The sequence below is a fragment of the Crocodylus porosus genome, unplaced genomic scaffold (assembly GCF_001723895.1).
Source record: "Crocodylus porosus isolate Cpor-Errol unplaced genomic scaffold, CroPor_comp1, whole genome shotgun sequence".
Taxonomy (NCBI): domain Eukaryota; kingdom Metazoa; phylum Chordata; order Crocodylia; family Crocodylidae; genus Crocodylus; species Crocodylus porosus.
In genome coordinates, this window is record NW_017728926.1 from 9596435 (window position 1) to 9621202 (window position 24768).

General features: G+C 40.5%; 1 protein-coding gene across 2 annotated transcripts in view; it reads left to right on the forward strand.

The window, feature by feature from the left end:
- The window catches only part of USP48 (ubiquitin specific peptidase 48), a 42113-nt gene extending 17575 nt beyond the window's left edge, over positions 1 to 24538 (forward strand). For both annotated transcript variants that reach the window (XM_019541393.1, XM_019541394.1), the window contains exons 12-27: positions 1807 to 2007; positions 3571 to 3685; positions 3822 to 3952; positions 5717 to 5788; positions 9539 to 9663; positions 9838 to 9960; positions 14246 to 14307; positions 14851 to 14961; positions 15728 to 15858; positions 16165 to 16271; positions 19438 to 19542; positions 20192 to 20347; positions 20802 to 20927; positions 21741 to 21789; positions 22103 to 22129; positions 22223 to 24538. In XM_019541393.1, coding sequence (XP_019396938.1) covers positions 1807 to 2007; positions 3571 to 3685; positions 3822 to 3952; positions 5717 to 5788; positions 9539 to 9663; positions 9838 to 9960; positions 14246 to 14307; positions 14851 to 14961; positions 15728 to 15858; positions 16165 to 16271; positions 19438 to 19542; positions 20192 to 20347; positions 20802 to 20927; positions 21741 to 21789; positions 22103 to 22129; positions 22223 to 22245 — 1664 coding nt within the window. In that variant the 3' untranslated portion in view covers positions 22246 to 24538. The remainder of the gene's footprint in view (positions 1 to 1806; positions 2008 to 3570; positions 3686 to 3821; positions 3953 to 5716; positions 5789 to 9538; positions 9664 to 9837; positions 9961 to 14245; positions 14308 to 14850; positions 14962 to 15727; positions 15859 to 16164; positions 16272 to 19437; positions 19543 to 20191; positions 20348 to 20801; positions 20928 to 21740; positions 21790 to 22102; positions 22130 to 22222) is intronic.
- Positions 24539 to 24768: the final 230 nt, after the last annotated feature.

Genomic DNA, 24768 nt, shown 5'->3' on the forward strand with positions numbered 1-24768 from the left:
ATAGTTCAGTTTAGTTTGCAATATGCTTTGGCCAGACTCTTCAGATTTGAGGACCCAAGTCCAAGTAAAGTGTCTAGTAGAAAAGGCTGGACTTCTCTTCCAGAGTGCTGAACACCCACAACTCCAAGTCGCTGGGAGCTCAGCTTCTCTAAATAGCTGCGCATTTCCATTTGGACACTTAGTTGTAAGCTCTAGGATTTGGAAACTTTGGTATTTGTGCTTCAGACTAATGGCAAGATAGGCATTTTATATTCCCTCTGTTGATTGTATTCTCCAGATGTATTGTTGAACAGTTGTAGTGAAATCTAGGTTTGTCAGCATCGACAGCAGTGTGCTGTGATTCAGCTTTGGGAAATGGGAACAAAAAATGATGCTGTTTCACTTTTGTAAGCACAATAGGAATAATGTGCCTCTGACAATGATGACATGAATAACTCTCGTTATGGCAGGTTCTAAATTTTTTTTTTTTTAACCGTGTGATAATTCATTGTGAAAGGTTAGCAGAAAGTTTGAATATAATTAAAACCTTGGGAGGCTATGGCCACATTCAATGTAAATGCAGTCAATGAAAAGCAAATCTTATAGCCTTGCACAGGGAAACAATTATGAGAATAATATCATTGCCTAATATGTAGAAGCTACTGACTGGGGGAAAACCAGACCCATTTAAGGCCTAAGTTTATGAAAAGCCAGTGCTGATTATAGTACAGATTTTTCTCAAGCTTTGCTGTTATCCCTCTGTATGAAACTTTATGGATTTTTTTTTTCTAATTTCATGAGTTGTATTGATCAGATTAATATCAGCAGCATCTTTTTCACCCAAATTTCAGAATTGTCCTTGACACATCAGCCCAGTGCATTTTAATTTCCTGGCCATCCTGTTAATTTTCCAGTGATCTTTTTATAAATACCAATCGTTATCTTTCCAGTAGGGGCTAGACTTGATGCACAGAAGGAAATTTGCTTTGTTCCCACAATCAGTTCATGTTCTTAGTTTGTAATTAAACCTACCTTGGAACCTAAAGATGATTACTGCTAATTGAAAAGGGAGAGAAACATCTGAGATCAGCTTGCTTCTCTCAGCTGCATTTTATTACAGGAAAAGCCAATGGAAATATAAGATGCCTTATTTACCAACATGGCCGTGCTCTTTTGGGTTGCACATTTGCATCAAGATATTTGTCTTAACTATTTATATAAAGCCATTCATTTCTTGTAAAGTGTAGCTATTAATCCATCTCAAACCTACCCACCAACCTTCAAAATCAAATCTCTGCATTTGGGGTTTAGCAAGCAAAACAAAACCATCTCATTACTGGGAGATTTTTAAGTCAGTGGCATTTCCCAGCGTACACTTTTGATACAGAGCCTGTGTCCTGGTTGTTTGTGAATAGCTTGTGATTTAAACTCAGTTTTTTGAGCTGAGAGCAGGAGACTATTGATAATGTTCTAAAAATAAGCTACTGTATCCAAAAGGTTTTTGCTGCTTGAAAACACGTTCTGCCTTTATTGGACAAGTTACCTATTTAAAATAATAAGTTGACCTGTAGTTAATTCATTTTTTCCCCTTATCTCATTTCACATACCTGCTATTTAGAGTGAGTGATATAAATCTGCCAGAACTGAACACGAACTAGATAGACATTTGCAAAATTTTCATAGTTCGAACCTAGTCAAGTTACTGGGGTGGGGGGGGTCCTCTGTTTATAACAATTACATTTTTTTAAGGTAAAAATACTTTAAAAAAGCAGTTTATTAAAAAGCATGTGCAGTATCATGGGTTTGTTTCTGTTCACTTTTTTCCAGGATCCCCATATGAGTTTATCTCTCTTGATTGGCTACAGAAATGGCTGGATGAATCTACCCCTCCCAAACCCATAGATAACGCTGCATGCCTATGTTCACATGGAAAACTGCACCCAGATAAAATATCCATTATGAAGAGAATATCTGAGTATGTTGCTGACTTCTTCTACAGGAGATATGGAGGGGGCCCCAGGCTGACTGGTAAGCTGAGACCATGGTCTCTGAAGACAGGATGCTTTGAGGTCACCCCCCCTTTTTTTTTTTTCATTTACATTTTATTATGTTATAATAAACATATAGCTTAACTCTGGGCCGTCCTTTGTCATTAAAATGAAGCTTTCTCTCTCACCATAATAGATGTGCTGCCTGTGTATTTCTGGAGAATTGTTTTTGAGGTCACTGCTTAATTACATTAGCATTCAAACAAATATATTTAGTCTGATTGGAGAACGTTTAATGGCAGATCTGTTTCAAACCTAGATTCTGCTCTGTGCCTTGAAGCAGTTTTATGCCGAGTAGCTTTAAACAAGGCGGTGGGATAGGAAAGAGTTCAAGCTATTTGTTTTCTCTTAATGAAACATCCTTTTCTAAAATAGGAAAAAATATCAGTGTCTTATGTAGAGAGAGAGCGATTGTGTGGCTGTCATGGATGTAGAGTTTTACTCGAGCCCTCAGGCTTTACGCAGTCTCCCTGAATATCCCAGGCATAACTTCTGTGTAAGGGAAGTCCCATGGCTGCTTCAGCTTCCAGACTAGGCCTTCAGGTTACGCCACCGCAGTTTTTCTTCATAGCCCTTGCAGCCAGCGCAAATTAACTCAACTTCTGTATGGGACTTGCCTTTATAGGGCAGTAAGCAACCTGCAGAAACTGCAGCCACACCAGCAGCCTTTCTAAAATAATCCATTGTCTTAATCAGTTGGAATATAGCAGGCAGATTCTTTTAGCCTGAAATGGGTAAGATAAGCTTTAGGTAGAGTTAATATTATCTGCAAGAATAACCAGTCCAACGTACCATATGCTCTTGGTTATCCATGTTATCTCTCTCTTCCTCTGTCTGCTGGGTGTAGGAAACTCCATTCATACTGTTGTTCCAAGCTTGTTGCTTCCTGGTAGTTAGAAGTTAATATTCAATCCCTGGGGCTTCCATTTATATCAAAAAGACATTGAACAACAGATAACACCTTCCTAGTCACTTTCCACTTGGCCACATGCCATTTCCACAGCCCAGAGTGGAAACCACACTCGACACCCCTGGGTCACAGTACACAGAAGGGTAGGGAAACAGGCATTCATAATGCCAATAAAATTCCCACCTTCTCCACCCTGTGGCAGGTGTGTTCTTGTGAATGGTGCAGCTGCGCTCGTATGTCTGAACTGCTCCATCTTTTAAACCCTGTTTCTGCATGTACTGGTGTTTTTGAGACCTGTTACTCTACTTGTGAGCTGCTATTCTTGCAGATCATGAGGAAATACAGACTTGTGAAACTGAAGTGATGGGATGTTTTGTTGCTACATGAACGAATCCTGCCTCGCGTTGAGCCTCCTACAATTATTTATTGGGTTCTAAATTTGGCCTAGTCCAGCTGTTGCCATGGAATCTTATTTCTGTCTAAAATCATAGGTATTGGAAAATGTCACTTGGATGCTATGTGGATGTCACTCGATGGACAGAACGTTTCAAATAATGATGTCTGGACTGTTGGCTTTGTTTCGAACTGAGTGGTAGCAATGCTCATAACACAAAGTGTTCTTTGTTTCTCCAGTGAAAGCCCTGTGCAAGGACTGTGTGGTTGAGAGATGTCGAATACTACGACTGAAAAATCAGTTAAATGAAGACTACAAAACTGTTACAAATTTGCTGAAAATTACAGTAAAGGGGTATGTGAGGTCTGGGGCCTTCAGCCATCATTAAGGCCAATCATTTTAAATAGGATTTTAATAACTCTCATTTTGATCCTGATGCAATGAAAATAATTCATGGTTTGTATTGTGAATGCTTCTTATTTCTATGCAGCAATGATGGATTTTGGGTGGGAAAGGCATCCTTGCGCAGCTGGCGTCAGTTGGCTTTGGAACAGCTGAATGAGCAAGATGATGATACAGAACACAGTAATGGCAAAATGAATGGAGACACCCAAAACAAAGGTAATTTTAACACTGTAAAATCCAAGCAAAATAGCCAGTAGTGAAATTATAGTTCAGAGTTTTCAAAAACATTAGGTAAGTTTCGATATCTAAAAAGGAGCAGTAACCGAAAGTGTTCCTACAAAACAGTAAAAAATTACAGAAGTCTGGGCAGAGTTTCCAAACTTTATCCTAACAAATAACGAAAAAAAATGTTTGCTACAAAAAATTACAATGGATAAGAAGTGAAATTTGTTTTGCAAGGCTCCAGTAAAGAACTGAGCGTGTCCTGTAAAAAACAGAAGCGTATTGCTAAAACCAGGTGCCCAGAAAACATGACGTCGGCCTACCCTTCAAAAAATAAAAACTTGGGGTTCTCAAATTATTTATTTGTCTTCTGGGTTTTAGCCTGCAAGGCTGGAGAACGGAGGAACTTGTTAAAAACGAAAGTTGAGATTTCTCACCCTAATCGGATGTTTTCAGAACCTGAGGTCTTAGGATCAGCATCAAATTATCACACAACAAATTTCAAAAACTGGCAACACTAATAGAATTTGGTTGATCATGTGGTTTTTTTGGTAATAAATTTTAAAGGATATTTTTCTGCGTTGATGATTGGGTCCCAATTTAAATATCCCTCGGGAAATCGTTTTGTTATTTTTCTGGTCTTAAATTGAAGTTGTTTTCACAGTAGCATAAAATAATGCTCAAGGGGTTAAAGGTTGAATTATTTACTAGGACATGTGCTCATTATTTAGGTTTTTACAGTTCGTTGCTCACTATACTGCTGTATTTGCAACACTGCAGTGAAAGATGTCAGCTCTTCGTTTTATAAACCGAAGGCTCATAACTAGCCTCTATAAATGTATGTGGGCCCTTGTCTGAGTATCCAGGCCCTTGGGAAATTCATCTAGCATCATGTTCCAGTGACTCAGTGCGTGCTGGTCCTTAGAAGGCTTTTAAGGCGTAAAAGGATCCCTAAGGAACTGCTCAAGCATGAATAGCAGGAGCCGAACTTTCCTGCCTACACATTGACACTGATGGTAAACATTCATCAGCCCAAACTCCTTTTTTCGTTTACACCTGTGTAAATCCACTTGAAACATAAGATAAAAGTTAGCCCTGCGATTTATAACTTAATTAATAATTGTGGATACGTCCAATCCGCCTTATTCTCTTCTGCTGACGTCATGAAAATAAATAGTAACCACTCTACCTTTCCCTCAGTAAAAACATGTTTTTACTTATTTCTGGCATCAGTCTTAAGGTTACAAGTATTTTCCAAACAAAAAAAGCGTATTTCTGTCCCTTCCTCGCAACAGCTCTTCCAGTCCGAGTAGGTTTTGGCCTCATTCACATGAAGCTGCCTTAGTGGTGCGAGAGGACTGGTTTAGATCATACTTCTCAAGGTGGAGAGCCCACTAACATTTTGTCCACAAGGCTTTATTTTCTCAGCTGTTACCACTGGTGATTATTTTTTTCCATTCACTCTCATCTGAGAGAGATGAGCAGCAAAAAATGCTTTCTGTATCTGGGGTCTTGTAGAGGTGATCTAGTACTCCATGATCTTCAAAGCATTTGAATGTATAATATATTGTAGGACACAGCCCTGTACTGCCCCTTGAGAACTGGCCTAATAAATGTAATAGCATAGTGCTTTTGAAGTTTCCTTTCATGTTAGAATTTTGCAGCAATTTGCAGATGGGAGAATAATAGCACAGTTTTGTAAGAACCATACTCTTCTACAGAGAACTTCTGTGCAGTGTACTTTTTTCTTTTGGTCAGATGAATCCAATGAAGACAAAAGAGAGGAGGAAGAGGAGTTAAATTTTAATGAAGACATTGTTTGTCCGCATGGTAAGTGCATCTGTGGGAGGTAGGAGTAATTATATGCAAAGTATTCTAATTGGTCTCTAAATAGTAGGTAATTTTCTGTGTTTCTTCAGTCAAGCTCAAGACCAGCTGGATTAATCACGGATGAATTCTACTTAAATCTGTTTTACCTTGCGTTTTCCTTAAGTAGATAATACCATTTGAACTTTTTTTCTAAGAATGCCATGAGTTTGACTCAGATCACACAAGTTTGGGAAACAAAGATATATTTGGATGGAAACCTCCAGAGACAATGTAGGTGCTACAGAGAATTGTCACCAATTAAGTCGGTGTTCTTCCTTCTGAATTTGCTACTGAACTGATAGTTCTGTATAATGTGAAGAGAGTCTCTTCTGCAGCACATGCTGTCTTTTGAGTAGAAAAAAAGCCCAAAGGCATTCCTAACAATTGTGACTATTAAAACAAAAAACCCTGAAATCTGTGAAACTGCTTTCATATTTTTGGATAAAAGTAACTGTAGTTATCAGTGATAATATCCATTCCTTTTCCCTCTTGTAAATAAAATGGCAACCCTCTCAACTGAGACTCTGCATGGGTACAGGTGATTGCAAAAACACGTAAGAAGCATTTTCCTATCCAATAAGTATTTAGGCCTCCTCAGTATATAGGTTGTTACCAAACTACAGGGTGTTTGGCATCCCTTTCATTATGCTGGTGACATAGTATTGGTCGTTTTGTTGCATTAAGTGATGGTTAGCTGGCTGCAACTTATGCTGAAATTTCTAGTCTTATTTTCAGTATGTAGATTATTGGCAATATTGTGATAGATTGTAACTGCTGCTTTATTGGAGGCATGATCTGTCAGTTTGGGACACTGCAATGCATGTCATCTAGGGCTACGTTATTTTCAGTTAAAAACAAACTGAATGTGGATTAACAATGCACTCTTCACCATTAAAGCTAATAAAAGATGTATGCCTTGGATAGCTAGAGCCACGTCCTCAAGTAGAATGTTTAAAACCTTTTGTCATTATTACATATTTTTTCCAGTGGGATTTTTGTATGGCGGCTGGCAGTGCCATAAGACTGGTATCACTAAATAAATCTTTCTGTTGTACTTGGCAGTTTTATATTTCTGGTGTAGGCAGACAAAAACACCATGAAAATGAGCATTTGAAAATACTATCCCAGCAAATTACTAATTTCTGTATAAATCGATCTTTGACTTGGTCATACAGAGGTAATTGACGTTAAAAATCCAGGCCCTCAAATTCAGATTTCTTCATTCTGAGTTAACCTGAAATTACTTTTATAAAATACCATCTTCCTCTTATGCATTGAAAATATTCCGCTGAAGTGTATCAGCAAATCTACATTCCCTGTAATAGAGCCTTGATTTTGCAGTAAAGCAAACTACAGCCTTAATGGTGCTATCTGCAAGGACCAGTGCTTGATCTGTGAGGTCTGGCTCACATCCAAAAAATATGCTGGCTTTCCCTTATGAAGTTGCCTTTCCCATCTTCTTACATGCATATGTTAAAAACCTTTTTCATCTTCCATTTGGAGAATTGCTGTAAGTGCTCCCTCTCCAGTAGTTTCCTGACCCCATTGGATAATTTTCTCTGATTACCAAGTTAGGACATCTTTGATGTTCGTGCCCAGAATCCATCTCTCCCCAGAGATGATGGGAGGGGAAACAGTGGTTAGAGCTTTCACCTTCCAGATGGTAGAGTATTTGTACTCTGCACATCTGATCTGATTTTCCACCTCACTCCCTCTATAGCTTTATTATAGACTATCATCTCTTTTCATTAATCAAACCTTGTCAGCATACTTATTTGTATGATCTTATTTTCATGTCCCTCTTGGTTTCTGGAAAGCCTCCCAGTCCTGCCTTCCCCCATATGGGGAACCTAGGCTAATCATTGGTCAAATTCAGCAAGTTTTTCATTAAATGCTATTTCAAAATAATCCAATCTGATCTTCATTTATTTGCAACAAAGCCAGGAACAGCGTGTTGCTATTTTTGGTTTGGGGAATTGGCAGAAGTTCAAGATTTGCCAGAATGAGAGATGACAGGTCAGTGGAATTGCAGACTTCTCCTAATACTGAAGAAATCCAAGCAGGGAGTTTTCCTTCTGAGTTGTTTCTGTATCCAGTGGCTAATCTGAGCCCCCTTCAGGTTATAGAAATTGAGAGAATTAAATTCAAAGTACCTGGTCCTCTGATAAACCCTGGTCCACGTTTTGTAAGTTTTCAGTACCTTGTTTCCTTGTCATCGTTGGTAACATACACTGTGATACATTTTGAGCATCGCTTTTTTTCCTCCCATGTAGCTCTTTGTGCCTTCCAGCTTGACAGCACTGAGTTGTTTTCTGTTTTCAGATTACCATTGTTCTCATTGTGTTTGTGCAGCACCGTTTTTACCTTTCCCCTTCTACTTGCATGGATGGCTTTTGGCTTCAGAGCAGCAGTTACACAGGTGGAACTTAGTGCTGGGTGTAGCACACAGCAAGAAACGGCGCACAACTTAATGGCTCATTCAGTCTCTCAGCAATGCAGTCACTTTTCATCCATGAAATATTTTCCTGCCATACAGTGAATCTTAGGATACGTACATCCAGGGCCTGTGCCACATGAGTGACCTTTTTGACATTGCTGCTATCAAAATAAACTTCCATAAATACTTCCTGTTAAGCCATTATTTTCCTGATTTCTCAGATTTCAGCTGCCAGCTTCTGGAACATTGCTTGCATGTATAAATGATACTGTGCGAGTAATTGGAGTTGTCTGAGCAGTATTTGGTACGTCTCTCACGGTTTTGGCCCACGAAATGAATTCCACTTAGCTGTATACAGTTATACTGTCTCCCGTAAAGGGGCTGAACTGACGGTCTTAAACTACAAATGGCATTCAGTGTGCTGTGCACAGTTTGTATACTGCACTTTTTCAAGACGGGCATTATTAACAAAGGAATCTTCTGTGGATCCTGCCTGCTTGAATATCCTGAAGAACTTCTCATACACTAAACAGTTCCTATACCCATGTGGTGTTTAAATGCAGCGATGCTATCACAAAAGCAGTTAGAGGATGAGTGGGGAGAACGTCTTGGCCAGAACGTTGAATTTTGGATGCCTGAGCTGTAAATAAATCATGGTGACTTTTATTTTTCAGGTGTTTCTGTTGGGAATAAACAAAGATTTGGGTGATCTGTGCCTTTGAGCCACTTCTTTAATGTGCAATATTAGCCTTTGTGTATATGTATTGCATGCTCTCTCTTGCTGTTCCTGCCCTTCACAGCCTTCCCTGCTCATCTGTGCGTTTCTGCTGTTCCTCCTCTTGTGGTATTTGTATCTGCAACACAAGTGCATGCTCTTATAAAGATTAAGATCATTTGACCTTTTAAAATATAAACAGGAAATTTAAGAATGCCTTCGTCTAGCTGTTAAAATACCTGGTTGTAATTGTTAAGATGTGCTATGGCTGTAAGCAGGCACTAAAACCCTACCCTTCAGAAGGAGACTTATTCATTGGAGGGGGGTGGAAATAGAGGTTGAAGGTGACTCTTCTGTATTGGTTATGGTCTATTTTTTCACTCTCTAGTGCTGACATCAGCATCATATGATATGGGCATAAACATCTACGTCTGCAATTATATAAAGTAATCTCTTAAATCTTTGGTGCTGCAAAACTCCTGCTGAGCATGTCCAGAACCAAAATGTTCTCTTGATTTCTTTTCTACCACCACCCCTGCTCCCCCCCCCCCACATCCAGGTGACCTGTGCATTTCAGAAAATGAAAGAAGGGTTGTTTCTAAAGAAGCCTGGAAAAAACTCAAGCAGTATTTTCCAAAGGCCCCTGAATTCCCAAATAACAAAGAATGCTGTTCCCAGTGCAAGGTATTTGAGTACCTGGTAACTTTTAAGCTTTTTAATAGCTCACATATGGTTGCATCTCTAACTTTGCTGATGCTACCCTTGCTTAAAATATACAGATTTAAAAATCTTTTACTTTTTCAATAATGATTTTGAAAGTAAACAGAAAGGACTAGAGAAACTCTTTGTTTTACACAGATTCTGGAAAGAGAAGGAGAGGAAAATGAAGCTTTACATAAAATGATGGCAAGTGAACAGAAAGCTTCCCTCCAGAACCTGTTTCATGACAAATGCAGACCGTGTCTTGGTAGCTGGCCTCAGGTACAGAGTCTGGGGAAGGTTATAGAAATCTGTCAAAGCTGGGAAAAGGTGTATTGTGTTATCAATGTTGATGAGAAAATGTGGAATTGAAATGCTGGAGAGAGAAATGTGCTTGTGTAAACCTTGGACGCGGTATTAGACCATACAGACACATTGTATGCTTCATTGAATAATGTGACTTAAAGAATCAAAGCTAAATTGAGATGTTCCCTCTAGATGAAAGACGACGGCAAGTTATCTTTATCAATATTTATATGTGCATCTTAAAACAGTGTTTTGAACAAAAAAAAGAATGGCAGGTATTATTTCAGATGACACTTTCTAAAGTACCTTCTGTGTGTGTGGCCCTCTGTAGTTACTACCTCTTGATCTTCTTGTAAAGCACTGGCTGGCGTAAGTCTTGCTGTGGTTTGCTAGAGATGTTTGCTTTGGGTTATTTGTCCTTGCATCTCCTGCTGCTAGTGTGCCTCTGCCCAGCACACATGAGATGGATGATACTGGTCAGCAATGTCTTTTGGGACAGCATCTGCTCCCTGAATGTCTTTGTCTCTCCAACAAAGGGCACAAAGCACGGAGCCACCCCCAACTGCCCATCGCTTCCTTCTTGCAGTGTCCAAGTCCATGCACTGTCTGGCTTTTTCCTCACGTATGCAACTTTAATTGCCAGAGAGTAGGTTACTATTGGCTTTTTAATATCTCAGCCTTTTGTCAGAAAATCCATTTTATTTTGCCTGATATGGCACTCTTGATATGGTACTTTTTTGCTACATCTGCACATGAGACTGTGCTTACTTTTTTAGAAAGCTTTTGCTGATATAACTCTGTCAGTTAGTAGGCTGTTGAAGTGTAATTTCTACTGACATAGAGGCTTTTGTTGACAGAATATTGTACATGCATCAAAACTGCCCAGCAACTCTTTCAGCTTATGTTGCTCAGGGGAGCTGGAGTAGCCTAGTAGTTTCCTTCACAATACGTGCTTTTCTAGTATGGTTATGCCAGGAAAGCTTTCTACCATAAAAATAACTAGTCTCCACACTTCAAAACCTGCTTTGCATGTAATGATGGGAGTTCCAGTTGGTGGTTTTGTCTGAGAAGGGCATATTACTGAGGGGTGTGCCATCTATAAACCATTTTACAGAAGGAGTCCGGCACCCTGAGAAATCTCTCTACAAAATGTTTCTTTTAAAGAAATCGATGCATTCCTCTGTTTGATTATGGGAAGACAAGGACAGGCGTCTGTGAGCACCTATGGGCAAATGGCACCTCCTGCATCTTCTCTTTCCATATCATTGAAGGCCGTTTGGTGAAAGACTCGCCCTCCTTGTGTAGTCAGACATTAGGCACTGAGCTAGAGTGAGCATCATGGTTATAGAGCCACCATCAAAAGTTTCTCCCCACGGGTCCTTCCTGCAGCTATAAATGCTCCTGTATTTCTGACGTGAAAAGTAGTATAAGGCTCCTTTGGCATCCATTTGAGCACTGCTCACCTTTGTCTCAGGACCATTATTTTTGGCACCACTGAAATCATGCTGTCCTGACCTCTGGGTGCTGGTATTGCAAGCATCTGTCTGTACTGGTGCCAGTAAGAGCTCCTTGCTTACTGTCAATGTAGACATACTTGATATTGAAAGACATGATGGTCTCCACTTTTCATAGAACCATAGAAGTTAGAGGCTGGAAGGGACCTCACAAGATTTGCAGTGATGAAGCTAGGTCTGCTGGCAACTGTCCTATAACTGGTTAACAAGCTGGTCAGGACACATTTTTGTGGGTGTTCCCACCACACCAACTGGTACAGCTTCCCTGCTTTATGAGCGTTCAGTTCCCTCCACAGGGAGGTTTTGCCAGTGAAGACCTTGAGTTAAGTCATTTAGGCCCAGTTACCTCCTGGAAGTGATCTTAGTACTGATTCTTACCATCATAAACATCAGCTCTGGTAGGGGTAGCGGTCACCCCGAACCTTTCTTTGTGCCTGTCCTTTATGCCTACTGCCAACCCCACATTAGTATCCCAGTGTGGATCCCTTTCTTTAAAACCCCCAAAGGGGAATTTACCACATGCCCTGGATGTGCTTTTCCCATCTGACTTGACTTCTCAAGTGAAGAATCACAAAAGATCAGTGAAGAAACAAAAGATCAGTCAGTTCTAGCTCGCATCCTAATTACCCATAGATGATTACCAGACCACTTAAAAAGAATTGGCATTTGAGATTCCAGTTGAGACATTCAAGAAAAATTGTGCAAACTTCTGGGCACCCTCTGCACTTTGGTTCCTCGACATCTTGCAGTGCTGATTAATGACCGACTCTTAAATCTTGCCAAGCTGCTTTGGCAGACATCTGCCTCTCTCATTCCAACATCCAGTACTATGGCAGACCGATACTGTCAAGCCTGGCTTCAGGGATTTGAACAATTTATACTCCTTGCATGCCTAGCTTTCTGGTAGTTGTAGCAGCAGACTAATGGATGTGGCAAAGGATACATTCACTTGGCACCTTCATTCTGTAGAACCTAAAAGAATTGTGCTTATTTGCATGAAAAAAAATCTTTCTTATTGAGCCTTCCAATGAGTGGTCAGTTAACCGGTCTTGTTGATTTTAAAATATGATTGCAGTAATTGGGATTATGAGGAAATTTGTGAACAGACTTCCACTGGGCAACAAACGCCTGTAAGTCCAGGAGTGAGCTCATTGCCTGGACACCTTTTCAGGCAGCTCTGCCCGCATTGTAGGGAACTTGAACTGCCTAAGAAAATGCAGAAATCTACAAGGTGCTCATGTGGATCCCTCGCCATGGTTCCCATCAGCACCCTTCAACAGAATATTTGACTGACTTGTTCAGGGCAGCTTTCAGATGCCTGTATCTATCTTCCAGTCATGCCAGTCCTATTTGGGAATCATCGCCATGAGTTCTGGCACACCAGGACTGCTGACCAGCAGGAAATAGTGGAGTGGAGATCATTCCATTAAGCTTCAGACCCTTCTTACCCAAGCACGTGAAATCAGGAGGCTCCGTTCCTTTATACCTCCCCACCCCCAAAGCAGTGAAAGAAGTTCCTCAGGAATTCAGAGAGAGGGTGTTTTTAATCTTCTCTGACTCCCAAAAAGAAGCTGAGAAACCTGTTCTGGACCCAAGATGGTTAAACAGCAACTGTGGAAGCTTGAGTGCTGGATGCTGATGGTAGCTTCTGTAATCTCTCTAGATCTGAACAATTGCTATGTGGCCCTTGACCTCCTCCCCCTTGCAGTTCACTCACCCATGGAAGATAGCTGAGGCTTCTCGTGGGAAGCTGTCATTATCAAGGCGTTACCATTTGGCCCATTGACAGCATTGCGGGTGTTCACAAAGTGCCTTGCAGAAGTGGCCACTTACCTCTGAAGGCTGATGTGTTTGAGAGACTTTAACTGGATGCTAGCCAGCATCAAACATTGTGCAAATAGGTCAGTTAAGGTAAAACCATGATTAAGATTTAAAGCTCGCTCCGTTAAAACACTGTCAACTTTCTGTTGCCTGCCTGAGAAATGTTCCCATCCTGAGCACTGATAGGATAACTTCAAGGTCACCGATGCATGAGTTTGCTTAATACTTCTGTGGTTTTGGAGGTGTCCAGATCTGGGAAACTTTGGCAGAGCTGCTGTATGGTCATTATTTACACGTGCCTTGTAGGACTTGGATCACTGTGAGTCACCACCAATGCTGGGCTCTGTATAACAGCCAGTCACTTGAAAAAGAAATGACCAGTTACCCCAGAGTAATTGCATTTCAAGTTGCATTGTCCATTATAGATATGTATCATGATTCTCCTCCCAGCCCCACTGCTATGGTGCCTCACAGTGTCAGGACTCTGTTAAGGGGCAACGTGTGTACTGTGTGTCCACTGGTGGTTGAAGGGCACTTAAGGCACAGAGCAACAACCAATGAGTACTGCTGACCAACAGAATCTTTTTCAAGTACGCAGCGTGGAGCATGCATGCATGTGTGTGTGTGTAAATAAATGCATTTTGGGCAATTGGGCAAGTAAGTGTTCCATGCGGGGAATTGAAGGTACTTGCATTCCAAACTTAATTTACTTTTGTAATGAATGTAAGAACAGCAACGTAAGTGCTTGGTACATGATCTCAGCTGATTTAACTAAGCTTTCAAAGTCACGCTTGAATGAAGTTGTCATTGTAAAGAATGTTAAGATCTTTAAAAGGCAAAGATAAAACAGAGGCAGAACTGAATAGATGTCACTTCTCTACTGTCACAGTAGTTTAAATTGGGTCTTTTTTCTTTTTTTTTCCCAGGAGACAGATGAACTTTACATTGTTTCACAGTTTTTTGTAGAAGAATGGAGGAAATTTGTTAGGTAAATCAGTTCCTATTTAAAATCTTCTCTTTATTCTTTCATAGAGATGCATGCCAGTTTTTTGACCTTTGGGTGGTAACTTTTATATGGTGCAATGTAGAATTGTGCTAAAATAGCTGGCATATGGGTATATACACTCTGCACTTGTGAAAATAAGGAAACCTTTTTTTTCACCAAATCCTTGAGCTTCTATCCGTTGTGATCACTTGAAAGAAAACCACATTATTTTGTCTTAACCAGATGGTTAGCGTATGGTAAACTGGTAAGGTTTGTTTCTTATAAATAAAACAATATCCTGGTCAGAGGGCATAACGTTCCTGTTTCCATGGACTTTCAGTGGTCTGAGATTGGAAATATTCTGAAGATTGAGTAACTTAACAATGCACAATACTGATACAACGGTTTAATCTTTGTGTATATTTTTCTGTAAACAGGCAAATACTTGATCTCACACCTTCTCTCTTATCCTTTCTTATGAATGAAACTTTCTCTCTGACTTTGCAAACTGCTTACATTTTTTCCCCCGTCTCGTGTTTGGAGCAGGAGGCCTACAAGATGCAGTCCTGTATCGTCCGTGGGAAACAGTGCTCTCCTCTGTCCACATGGGGGCCTTATGTTCACATACGCTTCCATGACCAAAGAAGATTCTAAACTGTGAGTTTCTTCTGTTCACTCGTCTGACTTGTCCAGTGTTTTCTTCCCTCCTACATCCTAAGAAATGTACTGATCAAGTACCTCGTACAGCTAGCATCGTCAATCAATCTCTGTGATCACAATATGTTTGCCTGGGAGAACATCGCTTTTTAAAATCAAATTGATATGGAAACCGAATAAGAGCTATGTTACTCTTCAAGATGGCATCCAGTATTAAGTGCCAGAATGAGGCAAGATGCATGCTGTAAAAAGAAATCAGGCTGGCATAGTAGATCTCGCTGTTAGAAAGTAAGCTTTCCTTTAGTAAGCAAGACCTGTTATTTGATGCTTGAGAATTCACTTTGTCATCTTCAGAGTAGAATGGGCTTGAGCTTTCCTCGAATTTACTTTCCATCTTCAGAATACTGGATATAGTCAACAAATCCCATGCTCTGTGACGTTGCTATTTTCAGCTGCACAAAGCTTCCACCTCTGTGCTTAGTCTTTCTTTCTGTCTCAACCCTTCCTTCCTCCATAGCTTTGCTTTAGGTTCTATAGGGACTCTTACATGAAATAGTAACCTAGTAAGGCTTCTTTATCCTCTTAGCGAGGCCTAGTGTTGATTTGTATTTTTTGCTCTTTAAAAGAAAACAGTTAACTGTTTAAAGGTTCTGAAATCTAGAGCCTAGCCCAGTTTGCACCATCTCTTATTGACAATTAAACTACAAGATTGAAGGTGTGGCTTGGCTTTTCTATGTCATGAAGCATGTTGTGTTTCTTTGCACAGTATAGCTCTAATATGGCCCAGCGAGTGGGAGATGATACAAAAGCTATTTGTTGTGGATCATGTAATCAAAATCATCAGGACACTTGCTGATGACACAAACCCTGAGAGCGCACTTTATGATTCTGAGCCTAGTAAGTGAGTCTTGTCATCTTTGCTAATGGTTCTTTCCCCAGGTGGCACTGATTCCTGTGGGGTGAGGGAAGGAATTGTCACTTTGGCATTAATAGTCAAGCTTTAAGGGAATGAAGAAAAGGTAACTTCCATTTTCCAGTAACACAGCTGCAGCGTAAATGCACTTTCCAGAATGTGCCCCCAGTTTGAGTCACTCTAGATTTAAATTATCATGAAAGATACTGAATATAGCTGTATTTTTTTCCATGTCATCAAAAGAACTGTAGGTATTTAACCACACTCTTTTTCCTTTTTTATCCTTGCAGAATTGTGTCCAGAATGCAGAGAAGGGTTGTTATGCCAACAGCAGAGGGATCTGCGTGAGTACACCCAAGCCACCATTTATATACATAAAGTGGTGGATAATAAAAAGGTACTGATCCTTTTTGTGGCCACTGCCAGCCTTTACTGAATTTCATTAAAAGGAGACTGTATTGATTTCGTATATTTAGTAGTCTATACAGCTAAATAGAAATCTATCGAATAAGAATGTGTGGTGGCAGGGCGTTGTCCAAGGCTGTTCTGAGAAATGATTTAACTTTGTTTTGGGGTCTCTGTTTTGTGAATGAAGCTCTCAGTAGCAAGTGCTAATGATTTCTCTCTGGTGCCAGTAACTTTTAATATTACATAGGAGTGAAAGAATCCCCTTGCCTGCCTTTTGGAAGCTATTATAACTCTTTACGTTCCTGGTTCACATTCACCAAAAATGACAAATTGTAAAACGTTCATTGTGACAATTTTGAAAGCATGTCTCCTTTTGAAAGCTTTCTTTTGCAAAAGTCAATTCTTTTGGTTTTTCCTTTACATCGCCAGATGTTAAGTTAGGAGCTTCCTGCTCTGTTTGTTTATTGAACACATTTTTGTGTCTTTTTTTTTTATAATTATGTGTAATCATCAGACTCCCATACTTTACTTAGATGTTCCTTTTACATTGGCTACTTACCATCTGTAAATTTACCCTTGTTTCCTGCACTGAAATAAAAACAAACGTCATGCAGCACAATATGAGCTAAGATGCTTTTCTAAATTTTGATACAAGTGAAGTACATTTTCAAAGGTAAATAATTATCCCAAATTTTGCTTTTCACATACTGAAAAGGTTCCAGTCTTAATTTTCATAATAATTGTTGGCGATTAACCAAGACGGAGAAGAAAGCTCAGATAAGATGTTAAAAAAAAAAAAGAAACAGCTGATTACAGTAAGATGACATGTGAATGTGGGAAGGTCACAGGATTTCTGAAGGGCGTAATGAATAGAAAAACACAATTCACTGATGCTCATCAGCATGCCAGTTGTGGCTAACTGTAACCCTGCTCCATTGTAATGTTCAGGTCTGGAGTGCTGATGTTTCAGGATTCAGAAGATGCATAAGTGCTTTGAAGGGTAAACAGCTGGCTACCAGGAGGGTGGGGAGCTCAGACATCTTGTACTGTGACTGCACAGTGTAATATGTTCAGGCAGTGAGTTGTAGGAGCTGTTGGATTTTTTTTTTTATAGCCCCTAAAGCAGGCAAATTTTATTGACCCTTCCTAATTAGTTTATGTGGGACGCAAGCTGGGTCTCTGGAGAAGGTGGTTGAAATATTTAATGCTATGAGAAGCATAGTTTTTAACAAGTCTGCTATCCATTCTAGGGAGGTGTAAATAGAGCCATAAGAATTGCTTTCTTATTGGGGAGAGCCAGATCCTGGTTGCTGGACTAGCTCCTAAAGCATGGTGAACGCCTTTGACTTCTGTTGAAAAGTGGAGCAAGCTGCTCCTTGTAGAATCTAGTTTCAAATAAGTACAAGAGTTAATAGGGTTGTGAGCGTTCAAAAGTTGTTGGCACCAATCTCGAGGCCGGGGTTTTGGGGCATGGAATTCTATCTCTGTCTCTGGTGCTGAGATGAGCAGAATTGGAGTACGAGACTGGAGTCGGCATGTATGCAAAGCATATTGCTGATTGTTCCTGACCGGGCTCTTTGAAGTCAGCCGGGATAAGGAAACATTTAAACGACCCTGCACGTCATCAGTCAAAATATCATTGGTACCAATATATTGTTACTCTCCGTGAATGCTTATTCATTGGTGGTATAGCACCAAGCATTACATGCTTCCTGGCAGAGAGAATTTCATAGACTCGCAGAAAATGAGGGTTGGAAAGTCCTCAGGAGGTCACATCTAGTCCAACCCCTTATCAAAGCAGGACCAGCCCCAACTACGTCATCCCAGCCAGGGCTTTGTCTAGCCAGGTCTAAAAAACTCCAAGGGTGGAGAGTCCACAACTTCTCTGGGTAGTCTGTTCCAGTGTTTTACTGTCTTCCTAGTGAGAGTTTCTCCAATATCTAACCTTTCCTTGCTGCAGCTTGAGCCCATTGCTCCTTACTCTGTCATCTGTCACCACTGAGAACAGCCCAGCTCCATCCTCTTTGCAGCCGCCCTGCAGGGCATTGAAGGCTGCTATCAAATCCCCTCTTAGTCTTCCCTCCTCTAAACTGTTTGCTGAATGGTGGCTATTTGAACTAATGACTTTTTTTAACAGATTTATTTGCTTGGCAAGTCAATTAGTGTTTTCTCCCTTGTTCACCCAAGTACCTGCAGTTCAAGGTGGCCATAAGTACCTGCCTCTCTGTAATTCACAACTTTGGCTAACATTATAATCATTTATCAGTTATTAATGAAATTAGGGGAGATGATGAACAGCTTATCTTTTCATTTTCTAGCCATTGATTTATATCCTGTAAAGGAGAGGGAGCCTTAATAGGTTTCAGGTGCTGCAGTGCAGTGACTATAGTGGTGTCTTTTTAATTGAACCTACTTTTAAAAAGCTTTCAAAACTGAGAATCGGGTATTGAGGCTGGAGATATACTATGTAACGCTAGAAAAATTCCAGCCTCAGATGGTGCGGAGCACAGGGGTAGTACAGACATATATATATATGTTAGCCTAATGCAAGTGTTCACTATAAAGTAACTTAGCAATTATAGATCAGAATGAGGAGAATTATTTAAATTATTTATTCACAGTATACTTACAAATGAACGCCAGATCAATAAAATAACCCTAAGGAGCACCTTTGCCAATCTGCTAAAGGCATGACCCAAGTGTGTGATTCAGAGCATATTAGTGTCTCTTTATTATGGCTTTCATGGCACACTTAGATTTAGGCGGAGGAGCTCTTGGTTGAAGGGGAAAGAATTCAGCTGTGGCTCCCGGTGACCACCATTTGTCTGTAGAGGGAAATGGGTCCTGAGGCACAGGAAGCACCAGCGCCCTGCCGTAGATCTTGTACTTTAGCCAGCACCCAAACCCCAACTGAAGACATGTAACACTGGCCTCTCTCTCGTACAGTCCGCTGTGTCCAAGACCGAAGTAGCCCAAACACCTGCCGGGAATCGACCTTTACACTGCCTGTGGGGTTGATCCCTCCTGTCCTTATGTGCTGTTGCATGTTATTAAAGCAGCACCCTTAAAAACACTGTGGAGGCAGCTTGTCGTAGTCAACTTGAGGTTTTCTAACTGTTGGGACTGCTCTGTAGCATGTGGTTTTGTAACTTCAGGTAATGAAGGAGGCTGCCCCAGAGCTGAATGTGAGCAGTTCGGAAGCTGAAGAGGAAAGGGAAGAAAACAAACCAGAAGGGGAACAGGACCCAGATTTTAACCAGGTAGAGATCTGAAAAGCTGTGGAGTTTGTAATGTTTAGACTTTGCCCATTGGTGCTGAGGAACCCGCATCTGAACTTACACAATCTTTGAAGCCATATGGGAGTCCTTTCCATTTACCGTTACTAGTTGGAACAAGAAATATCACCTCGCTTACTTCTAAGCACATTCTTGTCGCACTCTTAACAGCAAAGATTTTGTAACTGGTTTTCATGCCTTCCTATTTTAGAAACTAATTTTTCTTGCCCAGTGTTTTTAACAAACCTGCAGCCAACACTTAAGTATTTCTGTTTCACATATATATTTTAATAAGGTTCAGAAATAGAAAATGTACAGTAGGAAATGTAAAGTTTATATACTTAATGTCAGGTGGCGGCAGTTTACACCAACATCACGAGTAAGCCAGCAATATAATGTTCCTGTAAAAGAACACTAAATATTCCATACGCTGCTCGCTTTACAAGTGGATGTCTTACAGTCCTTGCAACCTCTCTGTGATGCCCGCGTGTGTCAGTTCATCCAACATCCACCGCAGTGCTTTCAGCATCCCTTGAGGAAATTACTTTGTTCACTGCTGTCTGTACGAAAGAACGGGAGAAGCTGCCTTAACGAATTCAAGACAAAATTTCCTGTATCTCAACTTTGTCTCTAGACTAATGGTGGTACCAAGCGGCAGAAAGTATCCCACCAGAATTATGTCACTTACCAGAAGCAAGGCATCAGACGGAGTACACGACACAGGAAAGTCAGAGGGGAAAAGGCCCTGCTTGTTTCTGCAAATCAGACGCTGAAGGAGCTGAAAATACAGGTGAGGTAAACTTCCTTTGGTTCCTAAAGACACGGTCCTTTGTTATCGTGGCTATGCTAATGGCAAGGAGTTAAATAGTCAAGCAAAAATGACTTGCTCTTGTGTCTGTAATGTAGGAAGATCTAAAATCATGTTAAGATTAAGAAAGAGCTAAGCTACAGGACCAATTCACAACCAGATCTTGCCGCCTCCTACCATGGACGGAAAAGTCCTAAACACAGCAGAGCTGCCACAGTTTTGGCATCGGAGGCAGTGTACAAGTTGATTCTTGAAAAGCATTGCTCACTTGTTGACAGCCTGGAAGGGCTGGATCCTGCCATGACACGGTAGCAGCTTTCAGTTCAGTGTGGCAGGGGAAGGAACATGGTTTTCTCTCTTACATTTGGTATTTGTGTAGGTCTGTTGTATATTTTTCGTTTGCCCAAAACTGGTAAGTTTTATTGTGTTGGCACAGATCATGCACGCATTTTCAGTTGCTCCATTTGACCAGAATTTATCAATCAATGGAAAGATACTCAGTGATGACACTGCAACGCTTGGCAACCTTGGAGTCATTCCAGAGTCAGTCATCTTATTGAAGGTAAATTGCGAAGTGGGGTGGGGGCTGCTGGGAGGAAATGCTGTCTGGAAACAGAAACGATGTAAGGGCGCTTGAGTCTGGAAATGTGCAGTCGTAATTCCTATGCTCATGTTGTCTTTTAAGTGCTGTAACTTCGCAAAGCCTAACTGAGTTTTACACTGATGATGCATGTGTTTGGTGCATTTAGAATCTCCTGCACCAGATTCGTGAGCAGAGCTGTCAAAATCCAGGTTTTGCAGTTCAGTCTTCACGCTTTTTCTTATGAGCACTAAACCATGTAACCTCATTAATAGATTCTCCTACTTAACTTCTTGATCTTGAGGGGAAAAATGTTGTTTCTTTAAAGATCACTTATGTCTGGTCAAGCCTAATTAATGCCCTAGCAAGTGTTGCTGTGAAGCTGTGTGCTTGTCAGTTTAACAGGCAGCAGATGGCCAAAAAAACAACCAATATATTAGCATTCCAGATTAAGTATCTTCATCCCTCTGCTCTGATGCCCCCTTATAAATGTGCCACTTAAGTAATTTGGAGGTGCCAGTTCAGGAAGGGATTTTGAGAGATGCTTAAACGATGTCAGCAAGATGGAAGCATATGGTTCTAAACCACAACAAATTTTTCCAGCTTTCTTTTCTTATCACTCACTGCCCTAAAACAACCCTGCTCTGGAAGCAGATCTTGTTTGCGTTCCTCTCCGATCTGTTCAGATGCACAGCAGCTAGATTCCTTCCCTCAGCTACTAGGACCTTATAGCTTTTCATGATCATGCCAATTTTATTTTATTTTTTTTGGTTCAGTGTTCGGTTTGTTTTATAGGCTGATGAACCCATCGCAGATTATGCAGCAATGGATGATGTTATGCAAGGTAAAGAGGAACTCATAACTATGTTCTAGAAACAGTGTTTCTGCTCAGTGGTTTAAACACAAATTATGGCCATACGGAGCCGAGCTGAGCTTGGAACGGGAAATGTTGAAAGAGAGAGAGGCTGATTTGTAGAGTTCAAGTCATACAAGAAAGGTGGGAGAGACGGACTAGAGATGGCAGTGTTGAAGATCTTCCCATAGCCGTCAGCTGAATGTTCAGTTGACAGCTTGAAATATGCTGTAAATCAGACACCTGATTCTTCTGGAAGGCATGTCACTGGAGGCGTCTAATACATTTTCCTTTTTCCTTTCAGTTTGTATGCCTGAAGAAGGATTTAAAGGTAAGGCATTTATTCTTTTCACCCCTTTGTTTAAACCTATGAGCCTACATTTATTTCATCTTAAAAGTGTGTATTTTTTTTGTTTGCTTCCAGGGACTGGTCTTCTCGGACACTAAAGGTTTTTTTTTATACCCGCTGGCAGCAGAGAAATGACAAGAAGAGAAGAGGATTTTGACATGGTAGGGCATTAAAAGCAAAGGTGGATATATAGGACTCAACAGTTGCTTGACTCTTCCAGAAGGCAGAAACCAATTCTGAAATGACTGCCCCAAAATGCCTTATGTCAAAGCAGATTGCACTGAAGGACATCCTGACTTCAAGAGAGCGTCTCAAATTTTATATTTAATAAAGCAAAGTAAGGTTGCAAAGTTTAGTAGCAGTAACAGTATATTGTGTTTACAGACAGAACTTTCTAGCTGAGGAAGGGAGTGGCATTTTATTGTATTTCCTTGCTCAGATTTCATACCACAGTCATCTTTCCATAATGGAATTGTAATATAGTAGATCAGAAACATCTTGATCTGTCCTAAAGTAAGTCTTTAGACAAAAACCTGCTTACAGATATCCTGTCTTTGATCCACTATTACTCTTTCAGTACAGCATGGAAGTAAAGAAATTGTTAATTGTGAGGAATGTCTAGCTTTTTCAAACTTCATATGTACCCCAAGATGTAAGCTGTGGCCCGCCGATGAAAGCCTTCCATCAGTGATTCTTAGACGCAGAGATCAAGGGGCTGGGAGATTTCCCCCTTCCACTGTCTCTGGAGACTTTGTTATCACGCACTCATCCTTTTGCAGTTTCACTTCCAAACAGTACGATCCTAACTTTAATAATCACATGGTCTTTCTCTGTGAAATGTGTTTTTAGAAATGTTGACTATTTTAACAACTTTTGATAACATCTTTCTCCAGTATGCTACTGCCAAGAGCCAGAAATCCTTTACACTCGACAGATCAGTTTGGGAACCTTGAACTGATCTTTGCTAGAATATCTGAATCAGAGCTACCAAAGTGGTTGGGGGGTCATGTTTGGGTAACGTGGTTTTTTTTGTTTGTTTTTTGGGGGTTTTTTTAATGTAACAAGACTTTCTTTCTGTTGTCATTCCCTTTTCAGGAAAGCGCTAACACTTTTGATACATCTTCTGTAATTCTCAGAGAGGCTCTCTTCCTGGTCCTGTTAAATATTATTAGCAGGAAGTAGCGTACCACTCAGACACTGAAAAGGGCACTGTGAAGGCCTTTTTCATAATCAAGTTAGAGATTTCCTGGTACCTGCATAGACTTAAATGTCTTCCCTTAGCAAGAGAGTCTTAACTGAGGTTGTGAACTGGCTCTTGACAACGATTCTGAGGTTTGGGCTGTTATCGGAATTTTTTTTTTTTTTTTTTAAGGACTGTTTGAGCAAAAGTAGCATATTAAAAAAGCAGAAGCTTTGCAGGCAAGGGGGACAGGAGTGGAGGGGTTGGGGGGAGGGATATGAAAATATGGACCTGGTAATCTTGATGGCGGTCTTTTTAAAATGTACCTTTTATCACAGTAATTTTGGCTGCCTGTCATAAAACTATGAGTCTTTGTCCTTTCTCTCTGTTGTTTTCATCTGTCTATATTATATTGGTCTCCCCTCCTGCTCTTCCTGAATCATTTTGGGGAAGGGTGCCGGGGAGTTCCGGCAGCAAGTGTGGACCAGTGAGTTGCAAAACAATTGACATAAAGTGTGCTACGTGGAGCAGCTGGAAAGCCACTGATAATGGCTTTGAAATGATTTGAAAAGGGCAGCTTCAAGCTAAGATTTGCCTCTGGCTTGACTTTGGACCTCAAGGTATGGGTTTGAATCCAGTAAGAGGGCTGGATCTTCGAGAGGTATAGCAGTGCAGCTGAGCAGTTTATTCTTTCCCAAGGTAAAGACTTCAGTAAAACTTCAGTATGCTGTTGTTAGTGCTTGATTAAGCAACTCTCCTTCCCTTGCAAACAAATTTGTTTGCCTGCCAGAGATTTTATTCTACTTTCTAGACTGAAGCACGCACTCATGTACATAGCCCCTGGAAACTTGATATTTTTTTCAATTTGCTGTTATTTTATGATTTGTTACTAGGGCTCTTCCTTGAGATTAAAACATTGCAAAACTAAATCTCTAAACTTCACAGGGAAGAATTGCAAACCATGATGTACACGTAGATGCGGTTATACAGAGGTAACGTGTAGATGTACCTTATGGCCTTGGCATTGCTGTATTTTACAACTGTGCAGAGGAAGCAGGTACAAGATGTGATCAAAGGCACATTTACTGTTTTGTCTGTATTTGCAAACATTGGACTGAAATTGTCATTTGAGCTGTGGAAGCCTTATTAAAGTGCATACACATGGTCTATCTGCTCTTAACACACTGCATAAAGCATTTTTTTTACTTTGATTGGTTTGGATATCTTGTGTGACATTTTATGTCTTGTTTTCCTAACGCTCTTGAGAATTACGTCATTCTGACCCTTTAACTGTCCTCGGGTTGAGCATGCCCCGAAACAGAGCCAGTGGTCGGGTGGCAGAAGAATAAATGGTTTTAATTTTGTAGTCAAGTAAAAACTCAGGGTTCCTACGGGCAGTGGAGTACTTACGGGGTCACAGAACAACATCTGCTGGTAGAAA